Source organism: Amorphotheca resinae (assembly GCF_003019875.1).
Source record: "Amorphotheca resinae ATCC 22711 unplaced genomic scaffold M430scaffold_11, whole genome shotgun sequence".
Lineage (NCBI taxonomy): Eukaryota > Fungi > Ascomycota > Leotiomycetes > Helotiales > Amorphothecaceae > Amorphotheca > Amorphotheca resinae.
In genome coordinates, this window is record NW_020194481.1 from 1131663 (window position 1) to 1156128 (window position 24466).

General features: G+C 46.4%; 7 protein-coding genes across 7 annotated transcripts; 4 read left to right on the forward strand and 3 right to left on the reverse strand.

Annotated features, from left to right (window-relative positions):
• Positions 1-5207: 5207 nt before the first annotated feature.
• M430DRAFT_180225 (hypothetical protein) lies at positions 5208-7228 on the reverse strand. Its single transcript, XM_024863782.1, has 2 exons — positions 7185-7228; positions 5208-6976 (listed from the first exon to the last, which is right to left on the reverse strand). Exon 2 carries the CDS (start codon positions 6831-6833, stop codon positions 5250-5252), a length of 1584 nt encoding a protein of 527 aa, XP_024718056.1. The 5' UTR covers positions 6834-6976; positions 7185-7228; the 3' UTR covers positions 5208-5249.
• A 443-nt stretch (positions 7229-7671) lies between these two features.
• On the forward strand, positions 7672-9034 carry M430DRAFT_37039 (hypothetical protein). Its single transcript, XM_024867039.1, has one exon. It carries the CDS (start codon positions 7963-7965, stop codon positions 8878-8880), a length of 918 nt encoding a protein of 305 aa, XP_024718057.1. The 5' UTR covers positions 7672-7962; the 3' UTR covers positions 8881-9034.
• Positions 9035-12024: 2990 nt separating this feature from the next.
• Positions 12025-14031, forward strand: M430DRAFT_180228 (glycoside hydrolase family 20 protein). Its single transcript, XM_024863783.1, has one exon. It carries the CDS (start codon positions 12133-12135, stop codon positions 13927-13929), a length of 1797 nt encoding a protein of 598 aa, XP_024718058.1. The 5' UTR covers positions 12025-12132; the 3' UTR covers positions 13930-14031.
• Positions 14032-14459: 428 nt separating this feature from the next.
• Positions 14460-15866, reverse strand: M430DRAFT_69325 (hypothetical protein). Its single transcript, XM_024869422.1, has 3 exons — positions 15594-15866; positions 15311-15538; positions 14460-15258 (listed from the first exon to the last, which is right to left on the reverse strand). The coding sequence occupies exons 1-3, from the start codon at positions 15774-15776 to the stop codon at positions 14590-14592; spliced, it is 1080 nt and encodes a 359-aa protein (XP_024718059.1). The 5' UTR covers positions 15777-15866; the 3' UTR covers positions 14460-14589.
• A 1246-nt stretch (positions 15867-17112) lies between these two features.
• M430DRAFT_22219 (hypothetical protein) lies at positions 17113-19110 on the forward strand (the record flags this gene model as incomplete). Its single annotated transcript, XM_024864658.1, has 2 exons — positions 17113-17697; positions 17746-19110. The coding sequence occupies 2 exons, from the start codon at positions 17113-17115 to the stop codon at positions 19108-19110; spliced, it is 1950 nt and encodes a 649-aa protein (XP_024718060.1).
• Positions 19111-20039: 929 nt separating this feature from the next.
• On the forward strand, positions 20040-23312 carry M430DRAFT_146190 (hypothetical protein). Its single transcript, XM_024862995.1, has 3 exons — positions 20040-20610; positions 20673-22734; positions 22807-23312. Exons 1-3 carry the CDS (start codon positions 20526-20528, stop codon positions 22823-22825), a joined length of 2166 nt encoding a protein of 721 aa, XP_024718061.1. The 5' UTR covers positions 20040-20525; the 3' UTR covers positions 22826-23312.
• M430DRAFT_30761 (hypothetical protein) lies at positions 23211-24116 on the reverse strand (the record flags this gene model as incomplete). Its single annotated transcript, XM_024865973.1, has 4 exons — positions 23211-23372; positions 23428-23494; positions 23558-23813; positions 23918-24116. 4 exons carry the CDS (start codon positions 24114-24116, stop codon positions 23211-23213), a joined length of 684 nt encoding a protein of 227 aa, XP_024718062.1.
• Positions 24117-24466: the final 350 nt, after the last annotated feature.

The following is a 24466-nucleotide window of genomic DNA, read 5'->3' on the forward strand; positions in this document are numbered from 1 at the left end:
ACAGTACTAATAGTATAGACAGATACATCTGTTTCTACGCGTATAAGTAGTTTAGGGTTATAGTAACGTAAGAAAGGGGCCTTTATAAAGACTAGTCGTAGCTTGTAGAAGGCTTCTAGGGCTTTAGAACTTAGTGTAATAGTACTAGTAGCGTTGCCTTAAAGGAGATTTGTTAGTAGTATAGTAATCTTTAAATAATTCTTAATAAAGCGCCTATAAAACCTAGTAAACCCTAAAAAGACACGAATGTCCTTTATAGTTATAAGAATAAGCTATTCTTAGATTATAAAGACACGCTTAGGTTTAATACAAACTCTTTACAGGTCAATAACGTATCCTAAGAAACCTACTTACTTTATATTAAACTCGTACTTTAAGAGGTTAGTGTAGAGGTTGTGTTATTAGAGACGTTTAAAGACGTAGTAAACATGTTATATATACTCTTCTTTATTTATAGAGTAAATAAGGATATTATCGAGATATACAATACAAATATTATTAACAAGATTCTCTAGTACTTTGTTAATAAAGGACTAAAAGGTCGCTAGTACGTTTACTAGCCTAAAGGGCATAACATAGTATTTAAAGTAGCTATATTAGTACTAGAAAGCTGTTTTCTACTTATTACTAGCCTTAATACAAACTTAATAGTACGCTTTACGTAGGTTAAGCTTAGTGTAGACGTAGGCTTGTAACAGCTAATTAAGGATCTCTCTAATTAATAGAATAAGGGCTTAGTTCTTTCTAGTTACACTATTTAACGCCTAGTAGTCGACATAAAGTCGTAGCTTCTCTCCTTTCTTTAGAACGAATAGTATTAGAGTACTAGTAAGGCTCTTACTTAGACAGATCTATCCTTTTACTAGGGCGTCGTCTAAATATTCGTATAAGACACCTAGCTTGACCTTTGTAAGCAGGTAGATTCGGCTATATAGTAGTACCGCGTCTCCTTTAAGGTCTATTATATAAGTAGGGCTATTAATTATAAGTAGTGATCTAGCTCCTTCTTTAGAGAAGACGTCCGTAAATTGTTAGTACTTACTAAGTAAGGTCGCTATAGCCTTACTGTCTTCTTATAGTTCCTCTTATAGTTCTTCCTTACCTAAAGATTCTAGGTCAACTATAATTAGTTATACTATTACTATAATTACGAATTAAGCTTTTTTTATTACTTTCCTAATTTCTTTTTTTATTATATATAGCCGGACTATTAAGGACGACGCGAGGTATATAAACGTCTAGGTCTTTTATAAAACGATTAGGTCTATAGCCTCTAGCTATAGAAATCTAAGTATAACATCTAAGTCTCTAATGTTAGTAACGATAAATCTGCCTTAATGTCGCCTTACTATTAAGTAGTTATCTTAGGCCTTAACAAACAGATCGTATAACCCGAAGCTTGTCGTTATTTTCTAGAACAGTAAGGACACTATAATATAATTATTAAGTTACTATAGTACCTCTTATCCTAATAGTCGTAAGTAGATAAGGTTAACTTCTACTCTTAAGTCTAGTAGGGCTAGTATAGCTACTTAGCTACCCTTAATACGTATCTTTACCTAAATACTTATTAAGGGTCGCCCCTCTTCTTATTGTTTAGGCGTAACGTAGTAGGCTACTAGTATAGTATTAGCGCCTAAAGTACCGGCCTTGTTAGGGCACTAAGTATAAGTATGCCTAGACTGTCTATAAGTAGAGCATTTGTATAGTAGGCACGAATTTGCCTAATAACTAGGCTACTAGTATTAGTAGTAGTTACCTTATACCTTACTTACTAAAGGGGTTTTCGTAACACTAAGAGAGTCTCCTTACGTATTTAAAGTTTAGCTACTAGATACCTCTTACGTGTTTACTAGTATAAATAAGGTCTTTAGATTATAAGAAGAGCCTTTTCTAGTATAGTATAGTATTAAAAGGGCTCTACAAGAGCCTTTTTGTTACCTTATCTAAATAAGAGTTTCCTTTCTTAACGTTACTACCTTAACTACTTTAAAGGTATCTAGGACCCTACTACTTACTATATAAGCCCTTAACTCAGGCTTTAAACAATCGATAAGAAGGTAGATACAGAACATCTCTAAGAGGGTATAGCCGAGTTTAATAACTAAAGAGTTATACTATTAAAAGAAATTCCTAAAGGTCTTGTTTTAGTTTTAAGTTAACATTTAGAGTTTTAATACTACTTTAAGAGAGTAGGTACCTTTATCTATAATGTTATAAAAGAGCTATACCTTTATTTCTCTCTAAGTTACATTAAGAACTAATCTGCCTTTTTCTAAGAAAATAAAAGACTTCTAGCGCTCTTTAATATAATCCTTTAGTACTACTACTATAGCGCTAACACGTTTAGTATCTGTTAGATAACTTTCTAGATAGGTGTTAAACTCTGTTTCCTAGTCGAATAAGAAGGTCGTAATACTAGTATATGTCTCGTTTTTTAGTAGAATAAAAGGAGTGTTACGATAGCTCTTCCTTATTTCTTTAATATAGGTTTACTAGAAAGGCCGTTCTACTTTAAGAGGGTTATTAAATTCGTATAGGTTTATTAAGGGAGCCTCTCTCTTCTTAAGTACTATAAGGTAGTCTTGCTTTTACTTAAGGCACTACTCTACCCTTACTTAGGCGATCTTCTTGTTTAACTTAGTCTTACTTAGGGAAAGGATTTCTATCGACATTTAGGGTGTCGTACTAGGTTTGCCGCTATCTGTCTACAAAGAGGTATTCTAAAGAGTTACTTAAGAAGAGGCCTGTGTCTCGTTAAGGTTTATTTGTTGTGTCTACGTTATTACTTCTTACTCTAACAGTCTATAACCTTTTAGTAAAGGCAAGAGATTAGAATGTTAGGTATATTTCTATAGAGTAGAAGAGGTAAGAGTCGATAAACAGTCGTAGTATATTTAAAGGTATATCGCTACTTTAACTATAGACTAATCTCTAAACCCCTCTTCTTTCCCTTTCCTACCCTCTATTCTTATACTCTTTAATGCCTACTATTACCTCGGTCGTAGTACGTAGTTACCCTGTACTTGATTTCTAAGCTATTGTAGTCTTACGTGTTAGCGTACCTAACAAGTACCTAGGGTTCTTTATATAGGCTATATAGTAAGTATATAGCTTCCTTACTAATTAGACAGCTAGTCTCTTCTTTAATAAAGAGGCGGCACTACCTTAAGAAGTTACTAGTAATAAGGGTACTATAAGGCTTACCCTTCTCTTTTATCCTCTTTCTTCTTTATACTACTAGCTTATACGTATAGCTATAAGGACATACAGGCCTTATTATAGTAGAGTTTACTAACGACCTTAACCTCTTAGTATTTAGTAAAGATATAATAAAGATACGCTAGTACCTTAAAAGAGTATAGTAAATATATAGCTAGTAGTTATGTATAAGAGAAATAAAGTTTACTCTTAAAAAGAATAAGCTCTTTTACCTTACTTATACTTATACTATACTAATAATACTTGTTTACCTTAATAGCTAGGTTATACCCTTAGTCTAAGAGGCCTACTTTCTAAGGGTATAGATAGACTAAAAACTTAGATAAAAAGGCTACTTTAATGCTATTAAACAAAAGTTTACTACTTAGTAGTTTACACTTACTAGGCTTACTATATCTATATAAGAATATAGCCTACTACACGTAAGAGAGATCTATATAAAAGTAATCTAGAGCGCTATAGTATATAGTATAAGGATCTAGTACTACCTCTTTAGGTAACGAGCTAAGAAGATTATAAAAGACCTAGCTATAGAGTAGTTATAGTGTCTTTACGTTATTATAAGAGTATACTAGACAATACTTATCTAGTTCCTTAAGTCTAAAATAGCTATACCTTTACTTAACCTCTACCTTAATAAGTAAGTAGTAGACTTTAAATAACGTCTTAAATATATAAGTAAAGACGAACTTATATAGTCTATTTATAATAAGGTAGTAACCTGTCTTTAATAACGCTAAAGACACTACTATAATACTACTATAGTACTACTTTATACGTTACTTAAGTATAAGGTAGGCTAAGCTATATAAGTAAAGAACTAGTATAAAGACTCTCTTTTAAAAAAGACCTTATAAAAGAACTAAAAGGCATAATAGTCTTAATATAATAGCTTACTAGTATACTAATAAGGCACTACCCTAGCTACGCTACCTACCTCCTTAGTAGATACCCTTAAGAAGTACTTACTCTTTTATAAGTATAAGAGCTCTTTTTTAATATAGATCTATACTAGTAAAGTTAGACTCTAGGCTTTTCTTTTTAAACGTAAAGTACTAGAGGTAGCGACCTTTTAGTACTCTTATAGTAAGGCCTTAAAGATAATAGCTTACTTAGTTCTAGACTACTAGTAGCTTAATTAATAGTAGTAGGCCTTATAGTAAGTACTTTACTTAAGGGTATTATAGACGTTTTATAACTTTATAGTAGTAATAAAAAGAAAGAAGAGTACGTATATACTAATCTATTAGCTACTATCTACTAGCTAGTTCTTATAGTTTTGTTTAGCTAAGTACTACTTAGCTAAAAAGGCTTAAAAGAAAGAGTAATCCTAGCTAATAGCTAGCGTCTTACTAGTACTCTACTAGTGTTTTACTAGTATGTTTAGTATTACTAGGCTAGAAGGTTAAGTTCTAGTAAGGTAGTAATAAGGTCTTAGTACCTTAGTAGTACTATAATAATATAAGTTAAAGAAGTAGTACGTAGGTTTTTACCTAGCTTTAGTATAGTTTTACTACATGATTTATTTATATAGTATAGAGGTTCTACATACATTAGGTATAGGTAGTAAGAATAATAATAATAATATGTCTTTTTATTACTTTAACAGTAGTTTTAAGGCCTTTTTCTAAAAACTTCTATTCTATAAGAAATGTTCTAGTATTTTTTAAGATAAAGAGTATGTTTTAGTGTTATATTATTATTTAAAGAATCGCCTGATTTTACTTTTAAAAGATTAATGTCCCTTAGAACCCTATTATAGTCACATTCTTTTAAATTAACAAGCCTTCTTAAAGTACTTAATTTAGTGCTCCCTGGTCTAAAGCAGCAAGTTTAATTAGGTTTATTCGTTACTTGATCGTAAGCTACAATCAGTACAGGTAGAAAGTCTACAAGTGGTTTTAGTACACAAAGGAAAGATCTATATGGCTTAAGAACACTCTAGCAGAGAGAAGCAAGATGGTAAGATAAAGGTAGCAGACAATAAGATTCGCAGCTATGCTGACACTGTATATTGTCCTCTGCATCTACCCTGTGAGGTCAGATGGGTTATACCACGTCGGTACCTTAAAAAACGATTGATCCCTATCCCTTAGAGGGATATGAGTTTCCGGATGCCGATTTATGTACTTTTCACCCATTACTGCCTTTGCCATCAACGGTTCAAGTCCTATAAACCAGCCAAGCTCAAAGCGAATATCGTAAACCCCACGTATCATGCGCGAGGTGCGTGTGACCTGGCAGTAAACGTCGTAGATGAATCTGTTCTGCTCGCTTTCCCTAAAGAGGCCTAGATCCCAGGTCTCAAGAATGATAACGATGGATAGTCTAGAAAGTTCCAAGTTGTCCTTTACAAAGGTAATAAGCCTGTCCCATTTTCGACTGTAATCCCACTCATCCCAATGCACCACCTCATCCTCGGAAATTTGGAATTGCACACGCCGAATGTAACTCAAAGCGCCCTTGGGAAGACGGCTCAAGAAAGAGATAGTCTCCTCAGGATCCTGGAAGAAATCGAAACAGTTTTGCGAGAATAAGACTTCCATGGCATCCTGGTGAAATTGCCTATTCACAAGAGCTAGCTCAAATGGGAACAGCCGGCAGTCGCAATCACGAGAGTAGGAAGCGCGCCTATTAGGACAGCAGCAGTCTATGAGCGTCTCTGTGCACTGCCTACAGCAGGACTTGCGAAGAGGACCATCTGTTTGACAAGCAAGTTTAGACCCTTGGATGCGTAGATGATTGTCGCCATCAGCACGATAGCCTCGCCGTCCCAGGTGTGTAAAGCCTAATATATAAAGGCGCAATTCTCGGGGAAGACGCCCAAAAGGAAATGGATCCAGCTTTGGGCCAAGTAAGCCCATCATCCGCAAGGAGGTCTCTTGAGCTAATGCACTTAGCTGATAGTTTCGTTGTCGACCAAGTCGGATATTACACTGCTTCAAGGTTGGTAATCCCAAAAGCGGTTCGATGACTTGCCTGCCTGTGTCTAGATCCTCTACATCGCAGATAAATGTAAACCGTAGTTGTCCTGGGGAAATGGCTGAAGAAAGATAGCGGCATAATGTGCCCCATTCTCTAACGAGATCTCGTCCAGTTTGATCCGTTGAGCTTAGGGCAGCAGTACCTAGTAATGTCGGAGTGCCGCATGTAAGGCAGAATAAGCCATCGGGCCGGCTTTCCTCGTGTCCCCGTGGGCAAGGCCAACATTTGAGTCGGATCAACAGTGAAGTCATAGCTGACAGCGCGTGGATACTCAACTCTCGCAGAGGGGTAAGATCATCAGCAACCTGGGCACGTAAAACAAACTTGTTCTGGCCATAAAATATCGAGAAAGTCTCTGCATGGATCGCACGAGATACGAAAAGCAGCTGAGTTGGCAGCTTTGCGCAGACGCAATCTGGCCGTTCTCTGTCGATGCTTATATGGCAACCGGTTTTCCTTTGGATGTACAAACACTCCGTGTGTACGGCCTGCCTGGAGCTCGGCGCCCCATGGTACGGTTCGAGGGTAACGAGTTCAATCGGGCATGGGCGGAGCCATCCTGAGTAGGAATATATCTTCAGTCTCGCCTGGAGAGGAAGATCCAGAAATGAAATCGTGGGCGGCATTATCCAGATTAGGCGCACATAGTGATTATTTTTGCAATTGAAAGCGTGATGGTCTACAGAGGTAGCATACTTGCGACCAAAACACCTTTAACAGACACTACAGCGGTGCCGATGGTTCAGGTGCAGCGTCAGAGACCGTCTGGCTTTTGTGATACACCGGCACTTAGCAACGCTCGCTGGGACTCAGGAAGCTGGACAGATTAACGCCTCTGAAAGACAAGAGAAATGACAGTATATCCATAGACTAATGGTAGGTAGCTTCGGGGAAATCTGATGTAGATGCGAAAGCCATGAGATGAGGTCTGCTTCAACGGTACATATATCGCGAATCATAGGCATGAACCGACATACCTAGGTGGGCAAGGATTTTGCAGGGACGTTATTTGCAAGGAAACCCTGCTCGAAAGCGGGAAGCAAAACATGGAGTAGTAGGCCGGTCACGACAAGGGGTTACAACGTTGTAAAAGCCCGCCTATGTCGAGCCGGCTAAACAGCTATTATAGGTACCTTAGGTAACTGAACCGGGAGTGACATGTGGCTTGAGGCTTTAGATATATATTATAAGGTACCTTGGGCTTTACGTGTGGAACAGTAGCCGTAGTTACTACACATTTTATAATACAGGTATCTTAGCAATAAGTGTTAAGCCAGGTAAGTGTGTTATTTTAACAATTTAATACGTCCGAGGAGAGATGTTTTTCTCGTCGGCTGATATTGAAACTCGCTTAGTCAGCCACATCACGTCGCGTCCGAATATTCAAAAATTCCCTGACGAGTTCATGATCTCAGGCTCGCCCCATCTTGCTACCCCAGTACCCAGTTTGTTATTTGAACAGCCATAATGGAGACCGGTGGACGTGCGCGCGTAACGCCCTCAACAACCTGTCATTTCCTGCGAATCCCAAAAGGTACGGGTGTATTGTTCTACACCGGTTCCAAATCTCTGCCAAGGTCCTGACAACCGTGAGCAGAAATCCGCCTGATCATATATCGCCTCCTCCTCCTTGGGCCCGGGAACACCTTGCTATGGATAAACCCATCATACGACAATCCAGACACACACGAGGAGGACGATGAGAATGCATGGGTGGACGAGAATCCTTGGGTAGATGATGTGGACGTCGACGATATGCTTCCATCTTCCGACGACGGTGTGCAGTGGCTCGAGGATATGATCTTGCACGGCCAAGCCCCGGAGCACTTTCTTTCTCGGAAGCCCAGCCAATCCTCCTCCCATCCCTCTATAGACAAGGATCCAGAATTTCACGGGGCAATTCTACGAACAAACCGCCAGATTTACTCGGAAGCTTCCTCTCTTCTCTATACGGAATGCACCTTGGTGGTGGAGCCTGGCGATATATTCTGCTTGGGAGAGAGGGTGACCGGACCCCGAAGATTTGGAGTCCCGAGTGAACGAGTTTGGAGACACAACCCCCTCCATGGACTCGGCACGACGGGGGAGAATGGGGTAGTCACCTACGATACGCCTCCAATGCGCGGGAAGCTGGACCCTCACGTTTTTGCTCGTTTCCAGAAGATCAGTTTCGACGCGAGTTTCGGATACGACCATACACAATTCATGGAGATTTGGATGCGCGACGACAATACCGTCAATCCCTCCGACGCTGTCTCGTTGAAGGACGCCTTCCGCGAATCCCCAGTTATTCAGAATTTCGTAAAACTTATGTCCTGCTTGCCGAAGATCGTCAGTCTCGAGATCGAGTTGGAGGTGGAGATTATGTGCAATTGTAACGCGATGGCGCAGATGCCCGACGATAGCGATGATGAATCAGAAGAGTTAGAAGAGCAAGTGGACAAGATAATGGATGTTGCGAACGAGAGAGCGACGGAACTTTTCCTTGATAGCAACACCTGCGAGCCATTGCTGCAGCTCACAAACGTCAGCCAATTTGACTTCAAATTCGGATTTGATCACCGCGAAGAGAATGAGCGTTATACGCCTTTGCCGAGACATCTGAAGCTGTTCAGCGATATGAAGAAGGTGATCGAGGGCAATTTCACGGAAAAAATGGCATCTTTGGTTTGATTTGGGATTGGTATATGCTTGGCAAAAGTTGTAACGTTATGCTCAGAGACTTCGGTTGGATGGAATGAGGAAAAGGGGTGAGTGACCATCGACCAGCTTAATCTACATGCCAGACAGCCAATAATTAGACCCATTAATTCAAGCTTCCAAGGGTCAATACGTAGGCCTTCAATGGCGTGGTATACCTAGTGCCAGCTACTAACAAGCTTCGTGATAGTGACTAATAGTACTACGGGATATAATACCAGAAAAAGCATTGCCCAACGGCCAAGAGAGGCCAATCGGACATCATGTCACCTATGTATTCCTTTCCATGGTCTCACCAACTCTCTACCTAGGCTACCCCCTTTGCTCTATGCGGCTAACATGAATAATGCATAGGTAGTTAGTTCATGGCGGGGCCGCAACTGGATGCGGGGATCGGCCTGCTTAGCAACGCTACATGCTGCAGTAGATCGGAACTTTGTCTCTAACCTACTGGGAGATGTCACCGCGCGATTATGAGCGTAAGGTATTTAACACTTAGGGACCAAGCATTCCCCGGGCATACCCTTTGAAACCGGTAAGGTTGGCGACTACATTCTAAGTACTTGGAGAAGAAAGGGAGCTATGCGCTGCTGTTGATAAGAACTGCTATGTCGAAGATAAATCAAAAGCTTCCGTTTACCTAGGTCTTGGCGAAGTCTCATTCAGGGTCCTCGTTGCTTGCACCAGTCTGGGATCTTGTGGCTATACCGATCGTGCCGAGAAGGGCACGGGTGATACTGAGCTCTGGCACAGCTTTCTAAGATACTGGGATCGCAGGAACGTATGGGAGATTGTAAGGATTGTTAAGGGTTTGGGGGATAGGGAGGTAGAGCAATGACCAGAGTCTGAACCGGTGCAAGTCCTGCGCCCTAGGAAAGCTGATTCGACATCGCCGAGACAAGGCAGTAAATTACCTAGCAATCCCCATAGCGCTGGCGCTCCGCGGTGTAGTCCAGATCTGCAGAGGAGCGGTGATGGGTACAGGCTGCATCGAGCTCATTCCGCCATCTGGCTGGATCAAGGACGACGTGGGAGCGGGTGAGGAGAAGGGAAGGATGCATAGCGCGATGAGGAAGAGCTCATACAGAGCTCATACGGTGAGAAGAAGGCTCTGCAATCTCGGGTCAGTTCGACCTTCGAGACTTTCGCAGCATGTTCGCAGTTGAAGGCGCATGTAATAGAGGGAAGCCATGACGGGAACAATACGCGAGTATCCTGAATCTTGTTAGCATAATCGGGAGGAGACAGGGTCCTGTCTTACCGATAGGGTTTGGGATGAAAAGGAAGATATTCTCCGGGGCTGGACTCTTTGTGGTGCCATCGATGCCACTGACTCGAACGGGGCGGTTCCCCCCATGTGACAGTCACTTCGTCTTCATAGCCAGTGTGTTTGATTCTTTGATTCGAAGGGAATTGCAGAAGGCAGAGAAGATTCCAGGTTAGTATGCCAATGGCTGCTATCAGTAGCTTGACTACGTAGACATCACTCGTAGTACCCCATGTTCTAGCCGAACGTCATTTCATAGAAACCGGACAAACCTCTACCACCACGAATATAGCACCCACAATATGCCCTGCACCTTGTGAAAGCAGTCCTATTTGCGAATTAGTACCTTTTGAAGCTGATACTGCTAAAAACAAGGTCGACTCTTTGACATATACGACGTCTAGCACATCGATACTTCCTCTCTTCCTAAGCTCCGATTTCTCTGCGTTTTCCCTTTGGCTTGCGACCTATACCGGTGGGGAGATGAGATGCTTAGCAAGATCGAAGTTAGGGAAGGAATGTGGTAAGAACACATGAAGTTGCTTCCAAAAAATGCTATATCTATCAATGAATGCCGATCAGATTCCATGGGGAGAATCCGCGATGGGCAGCAGGTGCCAGGTGAGAAGAAGCTATATCACGACGATTTTATTTTCAGCGAACCACCGGGCTTTAATGAGCGTCTACTATTTGATCTGCACTGATACTGCAGCTCTAAACGTGGCATATCTGGATCTACATCCTTCGCGGAGAAGCTACTTGTCTTCCAGCAGACCGATCAGATGCTTGGAATGGACGGGTACAGGGTATGATGCAGGGAGACATGTGTAGTTGCATCTGTCAAGAACGTCAAAAGTACTAGCGGGGAGAGCCTAGGAGAAGGGTCTTGGTGAGCTTGAGAGCAGCATGGATGGTCAGAAGATTGCTGGCGTGTTGGGCGCACATGAGATGGAACCCGTTGCAGAGACAAAGCCGCGGATTCATCCGCTTCTCAAGGGCAGCTCTATACAACTAAACGCCACGGATAGTACGAAGGACATCCAAAATCAAATATCAAAAGAGCGATATCGATAGGACCAGCGACGTGACCGTCCAACGAAGCTCAGTCCCTTGACTCCCCCTCCACGTTGCTATCGCCGAAAGACCAGAGCTGCGTGGTTATCCGGGGATCCAGATCCGTGCGATAGGATAGGGACAATGCTCCATGATCCAGCGCGGTCCCAAGCGATGCTACGTACTTGACTTGACAGGCCAGGATTCAGGAGCATCGCTATATCAGGACTGGATGAACGGAAATTTGGCCGAAGCGGCACGGCGCGCTTATCTGAAAGGCAGATCCTCGCTGTAACGTTTCAGGGACGGACACGCGGTGCAGCCAGGGACAAGCGGACATGGGACAGAGTTGAGGACTCCGGAGGACTTATCGTGATTCTAACCCTTGGTAAGGTAAGGTATGTAGAAGTCCTTCTCGTTACTACTCTATGCGAGGGCTCTCAAGACATTGAAGACATAGACCCGATCATTCCTAGTCATGCGGTCCACAATCCGAGTCAGCGAACAAACCAGCGATAGACCAGCAATAGACCAGCAATAAACCAGCAATACAACCACGGAATAAGGTACCTCACGGTACAACGTTAATGCGCCAGTCGTAGCAAAGCAAAGATGGGGGCTGTCCCTGAAGGATAGCACTGGACAGGACATCCATCCCCATGGGTTGAGGCTGTACTCCCCGTCATTCATTATTGGCTCCCTAACGTTGCATGTCCATATCCAACAGGCCCTTGGAGGTTACATGGATTGCTATATCATCGAGTAGGCCGTAGCGACGGTATTGTGGGGTTCCTCGACGATCCCTTCTTGTTTATATACTCGTCGCCTGGCCTCTCCCTCGACGTCCAGGTTACCAGCATTCCAGCATTCCAGCTGCCCAGCACCAATTGCCCGTGGAACTTAAGATGCACTTCAATCGCATAGTGCAGGTCGTGACCGCCATCACGGGCGTGCTCGTGAGCACAGGAGAAGCGGTCGCCGTCAACCCTCTCCCCGCGCCCCGGTCAATCACCTGGGGGACCACCGGCCCCAAGCAAGTCGCTGGATTCCTCGTGTTGAGGGGATCTCCAAACCAGATCGTCTCGGAGGCCTGGAACCGCGCATTCCAGACAATCACAACCCTGAAATGGGTGCCAGCCGCCACCGAAGCCCCAATTGCGACGTACGCGGTCTTCCCAACGACCCCAGCCAAGGTCAAGCGCGCGCCTTCGCTGCTCATAGAAGTAAACCTCAGTGTCAAGGACGGCAATGCACCGCTGCAGCACGATGTCGATGAATCGTACACCCTGGACATCACGGCCAACTCGCCTGTGATCAGCATCACCGCCAACACGACCTGGGGCGCTCTCCACGCGTTCACGACTCTCCAGCAGCTCATCATCTCGGACGGTCATGGCGGGCTCATCGTCGAGCAGCCCGTATCGATACAAGACGCGCCGTTGTACCCGTACCGTGGAATCATGATTGACAGCGGGCGCAACTTCATCAGCGTCCCCAAGATTCTAGAGCAGATAGACGGCATGGCGCTGTCCAAGCTGAACGTGCTCCACTGGCACTTGGACGATGCCCAGTCCTGGCCCGTGGAAATGAAAACCCTCCCCATGATGACCAAGGATGCGTACGCCCCGTCCCAGATCTTCACCCAGAGTGATATCAAGAACGTGATTGCGTATGCCCAGGCACGTGGTGTCCGCGTGATCCCCGAGGTCGACATGCCAGGCCACGCGTCTTCCGGCTGGAAACAAGTTGACCCTTCGATCGTGGCCTGCGCCGACTCCTGGTGGTCGAATGACAACTGGCCGCTGCACACGGCCGTTGAACCCAACCCGGGCCAGCTCGAGATCCTGAACAACAAGACCTACGAGGTTGTGGAGAAGGTCTACGACGAACTTTCGGGTCTGTTCACCGACAATTTCTTCCATGTTGGCGCCGACGAGCTCCAGGAGGGCTGCTACAACCTGAGCACCATCACCCAGGACTGGTTTGCGGCCAACTCGTCGAGGACATACGATGATCTGGCACAATACTGGGTCGACAACGCCGTGCCCATCTTCAAGAAGCCCGCGAATCGCCGGCTCATCATGTGGGAAGACATCTACCTGTCGACGCCCCATGCCAGCAACGTGCCCAAGGATATCATCATGCAAACATGGAACAACGGGCTAGCCAACATCAAGACCCTGGCCTCAGACGGCTACGACATCATCGTCTCCTCAGCTGACTTCTTCTACCTCGACTGCGGCTTCAGCGGCTGGGTAACTAACGACCCGCGCTACGACGTGATGTCCAACCCCGACCCATCCACGCCCAACTTCAACTACCTCGCCGACGGCGGCTCCTGGTGCGCCCCCTACAAGACCTGGCAGCGCATCTACGACTACGACTTCACCGACAACCTGACCAGCACCGAAGCCGCGCACGTGCTCGGCGCCGAGGTGCCCCTCTGGTCCGAGCAAGTCGACGACACCGTCGTCTCGTCCAAGATGTGGCCGCGCGCAGCGGCCCTCGCCGAGCTTGTCTGGTCGGGGAACAGGAACGCGGCGGGCGTAAAACGCACCACGGAGCTGACGCAGCGTATCCTCAACTTTAGAGAGTATCTCGTGGCGAATGGCGTCCAGGCTACGCCGCTGGTGCCCAAGTACTGTCTGCAGCACCCGCATGCGTGCGATCTGTACTATAACCAATCGGCGATTTCTCCCTAGGCTTGTCTAGGAGGGTGGAGATGCCAGAGGAGTGTATATAGCACGTACGATTTAATATAGATATCTAGTATATTAATAGCTTGTGTCTTGTGTTCAGTATACTGGCATGATGGGCGTAACGTGCAAAAATGTGGGAGCCGAGGCACTGTTCCTTCGTCTCCTCTCCCTCTCAACAATCGCAAATCTCGCAATTCGCAGTATTTCCAGTCCCATCTTTGATCTCATAATTACTAAACCACATTATATACACCTTAAACCATTACATTCTTATGAATCTTGGCCCAATGTATCATGTTCCAGCGCTCTGTTCACTTATCAGTCTTGTATGCTGAAGAACTAGATGCTAGGTACGAGACGGCTGTTTGGCTTGGATATGCCTATAGTACCCAATTTCGAGCATCGAATTGAATACCGACGAGTTTCGAAGATCAATACGGAAACATCCAGAGCCTGGGGTAGTTTGGGGCTGTGGCAGGGATCAGGTGATAGAGTATTCGAGGTTAGGGTGGTGAAAGGAGAGGAGAGGTAAGGTGGGGAGAAGGTATAGACGGGATGCTTTGATCTGGTACAGCGTGCTGGTTCGGAGTGCTACGCAAAGAATGCTGTTAAATATTCCAGCGAGAATTTCTGTACCTTGTCCCATCCAGGATGCCCGAATATTCAATCACCTTCAGCCTCTCCACCCTTTCCAACCGTGCCAGAAATCCAGGCCTCCAAGATCCCCGCAATCTCATCACTATTCTTCTCCAAGAACATCAGATGTCCATTCCCATGGATTTCCCTATCACTAAGCTTCAAATGCTCCACCTTCTCACAGCCTGCCTGCTCCAAGAACAACTTGAAACTATGATCATACGTGGCATGATAACTCGCCTCTGCCGTTACGATCAAGATCGGGACCTCTCTTAGGTTAGTCAGCTGCTTTGCTGGTTCTTCCTGTAAGATACAATCAATCCTGCTCTCGTCGCTGGTTGGGATTGTTTTCATGGTTAGAGGCGCGGTGGAGTCCGTAGGTGCAGGGTCGTACGTTAACGGGATGGAAGTTAGACCCCAAGGTCGGGTGAACCGGGTCGAAAAAATGGCTTCGCGGAATGGGGGCCCTTTAGGCTCGACTTGAATGAGGGCTTTGATGAGACGAGGCCGGGCGTCGGCAATGGACCAGCCGTAGAGCCCGCCTGTAGAATGAGTCAGGACAATCGCTGGGCCAGATTTGTCGAGGAGTGCAATCAAGGCATTGCGCATGTTAATCTCCTGGAATGCCTGGTTGGTTGGGACTGGGATTATGGAAGTGTAGTACTTGTCGAAGATTGGGTCGCCTATCATGCCTGACTGGAGAGAGCAGATTAGGATCTGGAAATGAGCCTAGGGACAGAGAACTTACGCCAGGCCATTGAGTATGAAGGTGTGCTTGGGGCCATAAAGAGAAGTTCTGCACTGCGGTAAAGCGTTGTTGGACGTACTCTGCTGGGAAAGCAGAGTAGGAAACGTTGCTTTTCGGGTTCAATGGTGAGCGACCTGTTGCTGTGTGGTCGATTAGGTAGACTTCGTAGCCATGCTCTAGAAACCAGGAAGCCCAACCATTGCCACCGTCTGGCTTGTTTAACCAGTTCTAATTGAGGTTATTGTTGTTCGGCAATAGTGACTAAGGGACGGCGGGTACTTACAGTCCCGGATTGGCCTCCGCCTTGGATGAAGATTATGGGATAGGGCCTTGTGCATCCACAACTTGGCGTAAGCTTTTCAACATACATTTGGCCTTCCATAACATGCCCTAGTGCTGTTTGATGGTAATCTCCTCCCACGTAACAGTATGAGCGAAGATGAGGCGTCTCTTGGCTTTCAGCCATGCTGGCAGAGGTTTTCAGAGATACCTTTGACAGTGAACCTGCCTCTGGAAATTTTAATATAAGTCAGATAATCTGCAGACTTTAACGTAGAGACCGACCGTCCCAGGCAAATGGAAGTCAAGTGAGAGACACTCAGACAGATATAATAGAGTGATAGAGCTTTCCGCAGATTCATGTACACAAGCATTTCCAACATCAGAGATTCAAGAGCCAACAAAGAAATAATATATAAATGATCAATTTTTTTTTGGCACTTTGAAAGGCATACTCAAGTAAGAGGCCAAAACATTCGTGTACTTCAGACACAATTGCCAGTGATATTCACGGCTGTTATTTGAGGATCTTCCAACCTGTTACCTGACAGAATGCACGGTGTAAATGACCAACAGCGATTTGTTATCTTGAGACACATTCCCAATACAAAATTGCATATAGAGTCATCGCTTGATCGACGTGCTTGGATGTATTATTCCCCAACAGAGGGTTGATAGAGGAGGAGGTTGTGTTCTCTCTGTGCAGAGTAAAACATAGCACGGACCTTGTCAGAATAAGGTTATCCGAAGATCAGCCACCCGAGGATCAGACGGCGCTAGTAAATCTAGAGAACTCCTTGACCCAATCTCTCCTTTCCATTTCCCATCATAGTCGTAGACGAACTTAGAATGCTGCTGTTTAAGTAAACACGCAGTGTGTCTGAAGTACAAGGAGGCTTTCATGATGCCACTCAGGCAAAGACAGCCTCGTCATCAAAATTCTTCGTTCACCGCGAAACCTCCCTGAATCAATCACGTGGCACGTGGCCTGCGACTGATGCTTTCGAGAGTGGTTGTGCTGCAAGGCAGCTAGTAGGTGTTAGCAACACCTAATTTACTACTCTCCTCATCTCCCCCCATCCCAGTCTAAGTTCCTGTCCAAGCAGCAACTGAAAACACGTCACCTAAGGCACAGCATTCCTTCCTGACGTGCGGAATCTCCATCTTCCACAAGATCACTCTTCACCAGCAATTCGGGGAGTGGAGAATTACGTCTCTCACATCTTTCCTTCCTACTCTTTGATCAATTCCACTCTTTTCAACCTTACAAACAAACACCATAAAACAGACGTTTCTGCTAATCATCTGGTATGCCACTGATCCTGCCTCTGCGCAAGTTCAATCTCTCCTGCTATCTACCTTTCAACCCTCTTTGTTCTACTCCTACACGGTTGTCCCTCTCTACTGGCTTTTGAGCTGTGGCAGCTACCACTTCACTTGGCGTTGACATTCTTCATCCCCTGCTGGTATCCTTTAAGAGCCCAACAGTCGCTGACGTACTGATCTTGAAGTCTGTTCTAGCAATGGAAAACCCGTATTTGAAGCCCCTCCTGCTAGAGGGTGATACATACATCTTTATCAACTATCCGATTGGTGTCGAGCTCTACCATCCAACCGGTTCCTACATGCCGGTGATGACACACAGGGTGAACAGCGCAGCACTCCTTGCAACCGGCTCTGCCATGTTCGAGAAGCTCCTGGGTTACGGACAACAGCAACTCTTTCGAAAGCAACACAGCTTCTTCTCCAAGGATGCGCTTCCTTCAGGGATTAGGTATGTTATCGATTTGACGCCATCAGAGGCGGGGGAAGAGGGTGTAGGTCTCATGACAATGCTGTCCTGTTCCTTGGGGCTCCGGCATTGGGCTTTGACATCAGTCAAATGTGGCATTGACTACAGCCTTGTTGGAGGTAAAGACGTGTTTGTCAATTTCCCCAATGATGGTCAATACTCGAAGATCCAATCCGAATACTGTCCAATTAGGCATCGTTTTGGGGTTGAGGAGTTATTGCGTACAATTGTTGGACAGGGACCAACACTGGATTCTGCTCCGAAGGTTTGGACCTTGTTTGCACTCTCCAAGTACTTCGAGTGTACTGCACTGGTGGTAAGTCTCTTACCCGCTTTAATCGACTTACCTTGCTTACTTTCATAGGCTGAACCGATTGTCAAATGGATGTTAAGCAACTATCCCATCATCGAGATCCTTCCCGAAGTGAGCTATGAGATTGGCTTAGGCCTTAAGAGCCAGATCATAACTCGCTCTGCCTTTTCCGTTTTAGTCTCCGAGGCCGCCTTGAGCGTTGTCTCTCGCAGGAATCAGAAATTCGACGCTGATGATGCCCATACAAATCAATTCGGTCGTGCTAGAGAAAATGTCGATAAGGACGACCTCAAAATGATCGATGCGGCGGCTGTCACTTTTGAAAAGAGGATACGAGGTATCGTCGAGAATCTACTTGATCCAGAAATGGCCTGGTTCGAGCAGCTTCCCGAGTTCCGCAAGATCGGGACCTATGAAAAGGAGACCTCTTTCAAATTCGGAGTCCAAGAGGTTGTCAAGAGTCTTGTCGATCTCCTTCGCCACTATGTTCGTGGCCGGATTGCTTCCGTTGGCACTCAACCGCTTTGCAGGGCTGATAGGAACAAAGCCAATACCCATCGCCGCGACGAGCAATACCTGAAGCCTTACGATGGCGATTTTGCGACGTTCTATGATAACCTGACCGAAGACGAGAGGTTCTTTACACGTTTCTACTGGAAGATGCTTAGTGAGATGGACTGGAAGGCGAGCTTTGATACGAACAACATCCTCCATAGTTACTATTCGGAACGACGCGCTGTTCAAAACATCCATCTTGCGGAAACTAGGGGCATCGCGGCAGCCACCTTTGTTCAGGTTGCGAAGGCTGGCGATGATCTTAACGATACTATGGTGAGGGATATCAAAATCGGCAATGCCTTGAAGCCCGTGACTACTGAGAACCCCTTCAATGGCTTCAATGATATCCCATTCTTTTCCACTGCAGTCTTTTTATCCCAGGTCCACGCCTATATTCATAGACTCTGCGAAACCATGTTGTCGGCGGATCCGTCCTTTTATTTCCGTGACTTCACTGATACAATCGTTTGTCTTACGCACGAGGAATTCAAATACCTTCCCCTCTGGGCTGACGAGAACAGTGACTTCCAAAAGATTGTCCCTGTTACCGCCGGTTCCACTTCCCACGTCGAATCCAGCACGCCTCCCGAGACGATCAGTCCTGTTGCTTTTAGCAAAGATGGTGAAATTACTGAGATGAGTTCCAACATCAGCGTTCCGTTGGATAATGGGCGCGGTGATGATGCGGGTCCTCAGGATGATGATATCACCCTCTTCCCGGATGAAGCCACCGAATCCAAAGGAGAAGGCAATAAAAAGGGTAAAGAATCCGAGACAGATGAGATGGAAGCTTATTATGAATACATGATCGCATTCTCAGACGACGAGTACGACGAAGAGTTTTCGCTGAACAATTGATGAGTTATGGCTAGAGGAGGTGTTATGGATCTTTGTTCATAGAATGGAATGTTGTAGATTAGATTATCACGAATGATACCCTGTGGATGAACCTTGATTTACGGTCCAGCGGCAACTTTGCAAGTAGAAGTAACGACTTCCAAGTAGCAGTGGCGAGTGTCACGTCACGGCTGTCAGAACAATGGCCATGACATGTCAAGCTGGGATATAATGCTACAGAGTATAGCAAAGAGGTGGCGACATAGTGGGGCTTCTCTCTTGTCTTTATGATGCTGGCCTGTCCGGCTCTTCCGAGGAAGGGACTTGACTTGGCATTGAGCGGGTGTTTATGGCTGGGACGCCACTCGTTGCGGCGAGTTATTGCGCTAGCAAGTGTGTGGAAAGGGGTCGCGTGAGGGAGCTTTTGATATTGAGGCTGAAGGCACAGATGCGTGAAGTGAAGATAAGAGAGGGAACAAGCCTCAGGATAGGTATGTATATGTATGCATGCAGATACCTACCTAGATATCTATACATATCTACCTAGGTATAGATAGGTCCTAGATAGATACAGTACAGTATATGAGCTACGTGTATATAAACTTGTATTCACACGTATACATCTCGTCCTTCATGCGATGGATACCTAGGAGCAGCTTCAAAAGGGCTGGATCACAACAGAGCCAGAGATGCTGGATATTAGCACGATACCTTAAACACCGGGTTATACTTAAAATAGCTATTTATGATCTGCCGTAAACTCAAACCAGCCAAGTCCCCTGCAGCCCCCCCTTTCCGCATGGGTATTATCCACTGCATATACGGTATTATCCCTGTACTATCCCGTGTACCGTATTATACGGTGTATATCCGTAATCATCCGCCAGGTCTCGCCCCGCCTCTGGCCAATCACAGTGCACATCCGCCGAATCCTTTCCAACGGTGGAGCGACGAAGATCAACGTCTGTCTTCTCCCTTTTCCCTGAACCCTCTTCTTCTCCCTTCGATAGAAGACAGATTCACCATTCATTGCAACGACTGTCGAGGGCATCAATAGCCTCGCTGCTCCCTGCTGTTTCCTGCTTATTGTTCTCAAATTCCAACCGCTGAACTGCTGCACGATTTCCTACAGAACAAACCCACTGGTACTCGGTGCCAATTACGCTCGTTAGAACAAGACTAGAACACACGCCATATCTCCAGCGATCTCCCGACTTTCCCATCCTCACCCCTAGTTCCGCATCTTCCGCCAGCCCAACGCGCCCTCGTCCTCAAAAAAACGCGTTCTCTGCCCATCTTCCCAGAGACTCCTCCACAGAACACCACCGATCGAGCCCTCCAGCCTTGGGCTTTGGAAGATCTGGCATCCTTTCCAGGAGAGGAGATCTCAACTGCTGATGCCAACTTTATAACCGGATATCCTTGTGTTTGAACAGATGGCTCCGGACTTTCGATTACGGCTGGGGAGATGTCTCCTGTTCTTGGTCGGCTTGGCATATACAGAAGCCTTCTACATTCCAGGTGCGTGTCCGCAGAGCCTCCTTCGGTGGCGCATCAAGGCAGAAGGGACTGACAAGACGTAGGGTGGTCGATCAAGAGCTACAAGGAAAACGAAGCAATTCCCCTTCTTGTCAACAAAGTTTATTCCGATAACACCCAGTTACAATATGCCTACTACGACCTTCCTTTCGTCTGCCCACCCACGGGAGCCCGCCATGAGGGCTCCTCACTCCTCAGCGGGCAGACCATCCCCCTAAATCTCGGCGAAGTCCTCCGCGGCGATCGAATCACACAATCCGATATCGAGCTCGTGATGGGTCAGGACCAAGAATGCAAGTTCCTGTGCACCAGAACTGTTACCAGAAAGGATCTAAAGCGCGCCAGAGAGATGGTCAAGGGTGGCTATGTCGCAGAGTGGATTGTGGACAACCTGCCTGGCGCGACGAGCTTCGTGACTGTAGACAAGAGTCGGAAGTACTATGCTGCAGGGTTCAAGCTGGGGTATACAGACGTCTCGATGAGTTCGGAGAAGCCTAGATACTACATAAATAACCATCTCACGATTGTCATTCGATACCGCAAAGCGCCTGGGAAAGATGGGGAGAGGGGCGGCAGGGTGATCGTGGGGTTTGAGGTCTATACGAAGAGTATTGGGCCGGGCAATGGATTGGAGAATGGATGTCCGGAAGATATCAATGAGGTGGAAGCACCGATGGAGCTATACCTCCCTCCGAATACGACAGATATGGCTCTTCAGTATCCGCACTCGTCCTACTACCCCCCGGAGAGCGAGCAAGACATCGAGGATGGCGCAACGCTCAACATCCCGTATACATACTCGGTTTACTTCCGCGAGGACGACAAGATAGAATGGTCGCATAGATGGGATCTATACTTCGTAAATCAGGAAGATGGCTCCAGGATTCACTGGCTGGCAATAATCAATTCTCTGATTATCTCTGGGTTGCTGAGCTCGATCGTAGCTATGATTCTTGCCCGAACCATTCGAGGGGATATTAAGACGTACAAAGACGCTTCAGCAGAAGAAGGATTCAAGCAGAAGCGACGTTCGCGCCCAGGTTCAGGGGCACGTACGCCCAGACCGGGTGAGAAAACAACCGGGGGACTTCTGGAGCAAGTCGGAGATACCGAGAATGATGCAGATATATCCTCAGATGAAGAAGCGCTGGAGGAGGCTACGGGATGGAAATTGCTCCATGGCGACGTATTCCGCGCTCCTGCGTACGGCTACCTGCTCGCACCGCTGATCGGTTCGGGCATGCAGCTGGTCTTTATGGTCGTTGGGCTTCTCTTCCTCAGTAGCCTTGGGGTTTTGAATCCGTCCTTCCGCGGCGGATTCATGTCCGTAGGCATCGGTCTCTTCGTATTCGCCGGTGTCTTTTCAGGATACTTCTCCGGACGGGTCTACAAAACATTTGGCGGTGTGAACTGGCGAAAGAATACCCTCATAACTGCTACACTATTCCCGGGTCTGCTCTTCGCCCTGGTATTCATCCTGAACCTTTTTGTCTGGGCGCAGGCCTCTTCGACCGCGCTCCCATTTGGTACACTAGTCGGCATCGTCCTTCTCTGGCTCTGTATCCAATTACCCCTGGTGTATTTTGGTTCCTGGTTCGGTTATATACGCACCGGTCCCTGGGAACACCCCACGAAAACGATCGCGATCGCACGGCAGATCCCGGTGCTCCCGTGGTACATTCGCACGCCGCAATCCATCCTCCTCGCCGGCCTGATCCCATTTGCGGTCATCTTCATCGAGTTGCTTTTTGTCTTCCAGTCCCTTTGGCAGGATAAGTCCGGCTACTACTACGTCTTCGGCTTCCTATCGGCTGTCTGCGTCATCCTCATCCTGACAATCGCCGAGGTCACCATCGTGACCATCTACATCAAGCTCTCGGCGGAAGATTACAACTGGTGGTGGCACAGCTTCTTCGTCGGGGGCGGCAGCAGCATCTGGGTGTTCTTGTATTGCATCTGGTACTATTTCACGAAATTGCATATTCAGGGCTTCGTCAGCGGCCTGCTTTTCTTTAGTTATAGCTTCATGGCGGTCTGTGTTTATGGACTGTTGACGGGCACGGTGGGATTTTTGACAGCGTATGCCTTTGTTAGAAGGATTTATGGGTAAGTCTTCCTCTCCATGTTTCTCCCACCTTTCTCCTCTTTTTTGAAATCAATGAACTAACACGCAACCAGGGCCATAAAAGCAGACTAACGAACGATTCCTACAAAGTTGGCATGGGCGGACACAGGCTGGAGTTGAAGAAATTTGGAAACTGATCGATCGGGAACACATGAATGCTAATGTTTTTTTATTTGTCACTCCCTCATTGTCCCCCACCGCCGTGTTCCATGTCCGGGATGTAATCTCCTGTGTTAAGTGACAAGAGTGTTTGGATTTATGACTACCTAGGTAGGCATTCTAGGGAGGGAATCCTAGAGGCGAGTTTTGCACGTTTATATCTAACTGGGTAAGAAACCGCCATGCCAGCGAAAACGCCTCCCGAGGACGAATACACGTACCTAGCCATCTTCGCCTTGCCTCTCCATAACTATCTCTCATGACCCCTTTTACATCCCACCCCTCTACTCACGCATGCTCACACCCCCTCCGCCTTCGCAAGCGCAATGCAACTAAATCTCAGATCCCCGCCTCCACTTCTCAGCTCCAGATCTATAACCCTCTTAAGCCCAAGCGCCAGCGCGCGAGGACTTAAGACATCGTCTTCCTCAGCCAAGGCGCCGCGGTCTAGTGGCCGTTTCTGCAGTGTGTCAGCGCTTGTATGCTGGAGGATGGGTTGGGAGAGGGATACGTACCCTATTACCTTCCAATTCCCAAAGTCGGCCGTCCTCTTTCACGAAAGCGACAAAATGCTGTCCTAGTCTAGTATTTATCAGCTTTTCCCCCTTTCTTTCCCCACGTCCTTACAAGAGTCAGACAACGTACCTATCACCATCCTCCGCGCTTGGCGCCCTGGTATCCCCTAATTCGGCTACACTCTGATGTGCATCTTCAAACTCCCGATCCTCATAGAGTAGCTGCGCCCTCGCGTTTACATCTAACGGATTGGCGGTCTCGCGGATACGTGCCAATATTGAGTTGGGTAGGATGTGGGCTTTTGCGGGCCCGTTTAGGAGACAATGTAAGAGACCGATAGAACCGCAGGCGTGGCCGATGGTTTGCGGGAAATAGAGGATAGGTCCTGTTTTGTTAGGTAGGTAGTTAGTTCTCTTGTAAAATCCTCTTGGAAAATCCCACCAAGTGATATATAACAACCTGAAAAGAAATATAGAGGGAAAGACAAACCACCAACTCCCCCCTCCTTCTCCCTCCCCTCATCCTCTCTCCTCCGTTCCTCATCCCACGCCCTCGTCAAAGGCAGAATAACCAATAGCGCATAGACCGGTCTCGGGATCAACGCCAGCAATTCCTCATCATCGAGAGAATACACATCATAGAATCTAAGGGTAGGCTCGAGACCGAGTTTTTTAGCGAGAGCATTCATCACTTCTGGATTGTTCTCTGCGGGATGTTAGAGAGGGATGGAGAAAAGAGGGGGGCGGAGTACCAAGGACGGTGAAGGTTTTCTTCCCATTGATGATTTGGGCTGGAGGGGCCAGTTTTTTTGGGAGTTTGCTTTTGGGGGTGGGGCTGCTTGGGAGATGTCGGGAGGGAGATTGGGATTTGGATGGAGAGAAGGTGATTGTTGTTATTGTCATTAACCTCGAACACAAGGCCGAGGCAGCAGCGATGACGAGGCTGGGTAAATGTGAAAGACACCGAGGGATGATACAACCCTGCTGCGATTTGTAGGTATGTTTATGAGCTTATATATTTGTGTGTTATGATAGGTGC

Excerpts from the sequence above, each read along its gene's own strand:
- M430DRAFT_180225 (XM_024863782.1), bottom strand. The coding sequence starts at position 6,833 with ATGCCGCCCACGATTTCATTTCTGGATCTTCCTCTCCAGGCGAGACTG.
- M430DRAFT_37039 (XM_024867039.1), top strand. The coding sequence starts at position 7,963 with ATGCTTCCATCTTCCGACGACGGTGTGCAGTGGCTCGAGGATATGATC.
- M430DRAFT_180228 (XM_024863783.1), top strand. The coding sequence starts at position 12,133 with ATGCACTTCAATCGCATAGTGCAGGTCGTGACCGCCATCACGGGCGTG.
- M430DRAFT_69325 (XM_024869422.1), bottom strand. The coding sequence starts at position 15,776 with ATGGCTGAAAGCCAAGAGACGCCTCATCTTCGCTCATACTGTTACGTG. Across the intron at positions 15,539-15,593 it reads GCGGAGGCCAATCCGGGACT|AACTGGTTAAACAAGCCAGA; the intron begins GTAAGTACCCGC and ends AACCTCAATTAG. Across the intron at positions 15,259-15,310 it reads TTCATACTCAATGGCCTGGC|TCAGGCATGATAGGCGACCC; the intron begins GTAAGTTCTCTG and ends TGCTCTCTCCAG.
- M430DRAFT_146190 (XM_024862995.1), top strand. The coding sequence starts at position 20,526 with ATGGCTCCGGACTTTCGATTACGGCTGGGGAGATGTCTCCTGTTCTTG. Across the intron at positions 20,611-20,672 it reads AGAAGCCTTCTACATTCCAG|GGTGGTCGATCAAGAGCTAC; the intron begins GTGCGTGTCCGC and ends GACAAGACGTAG.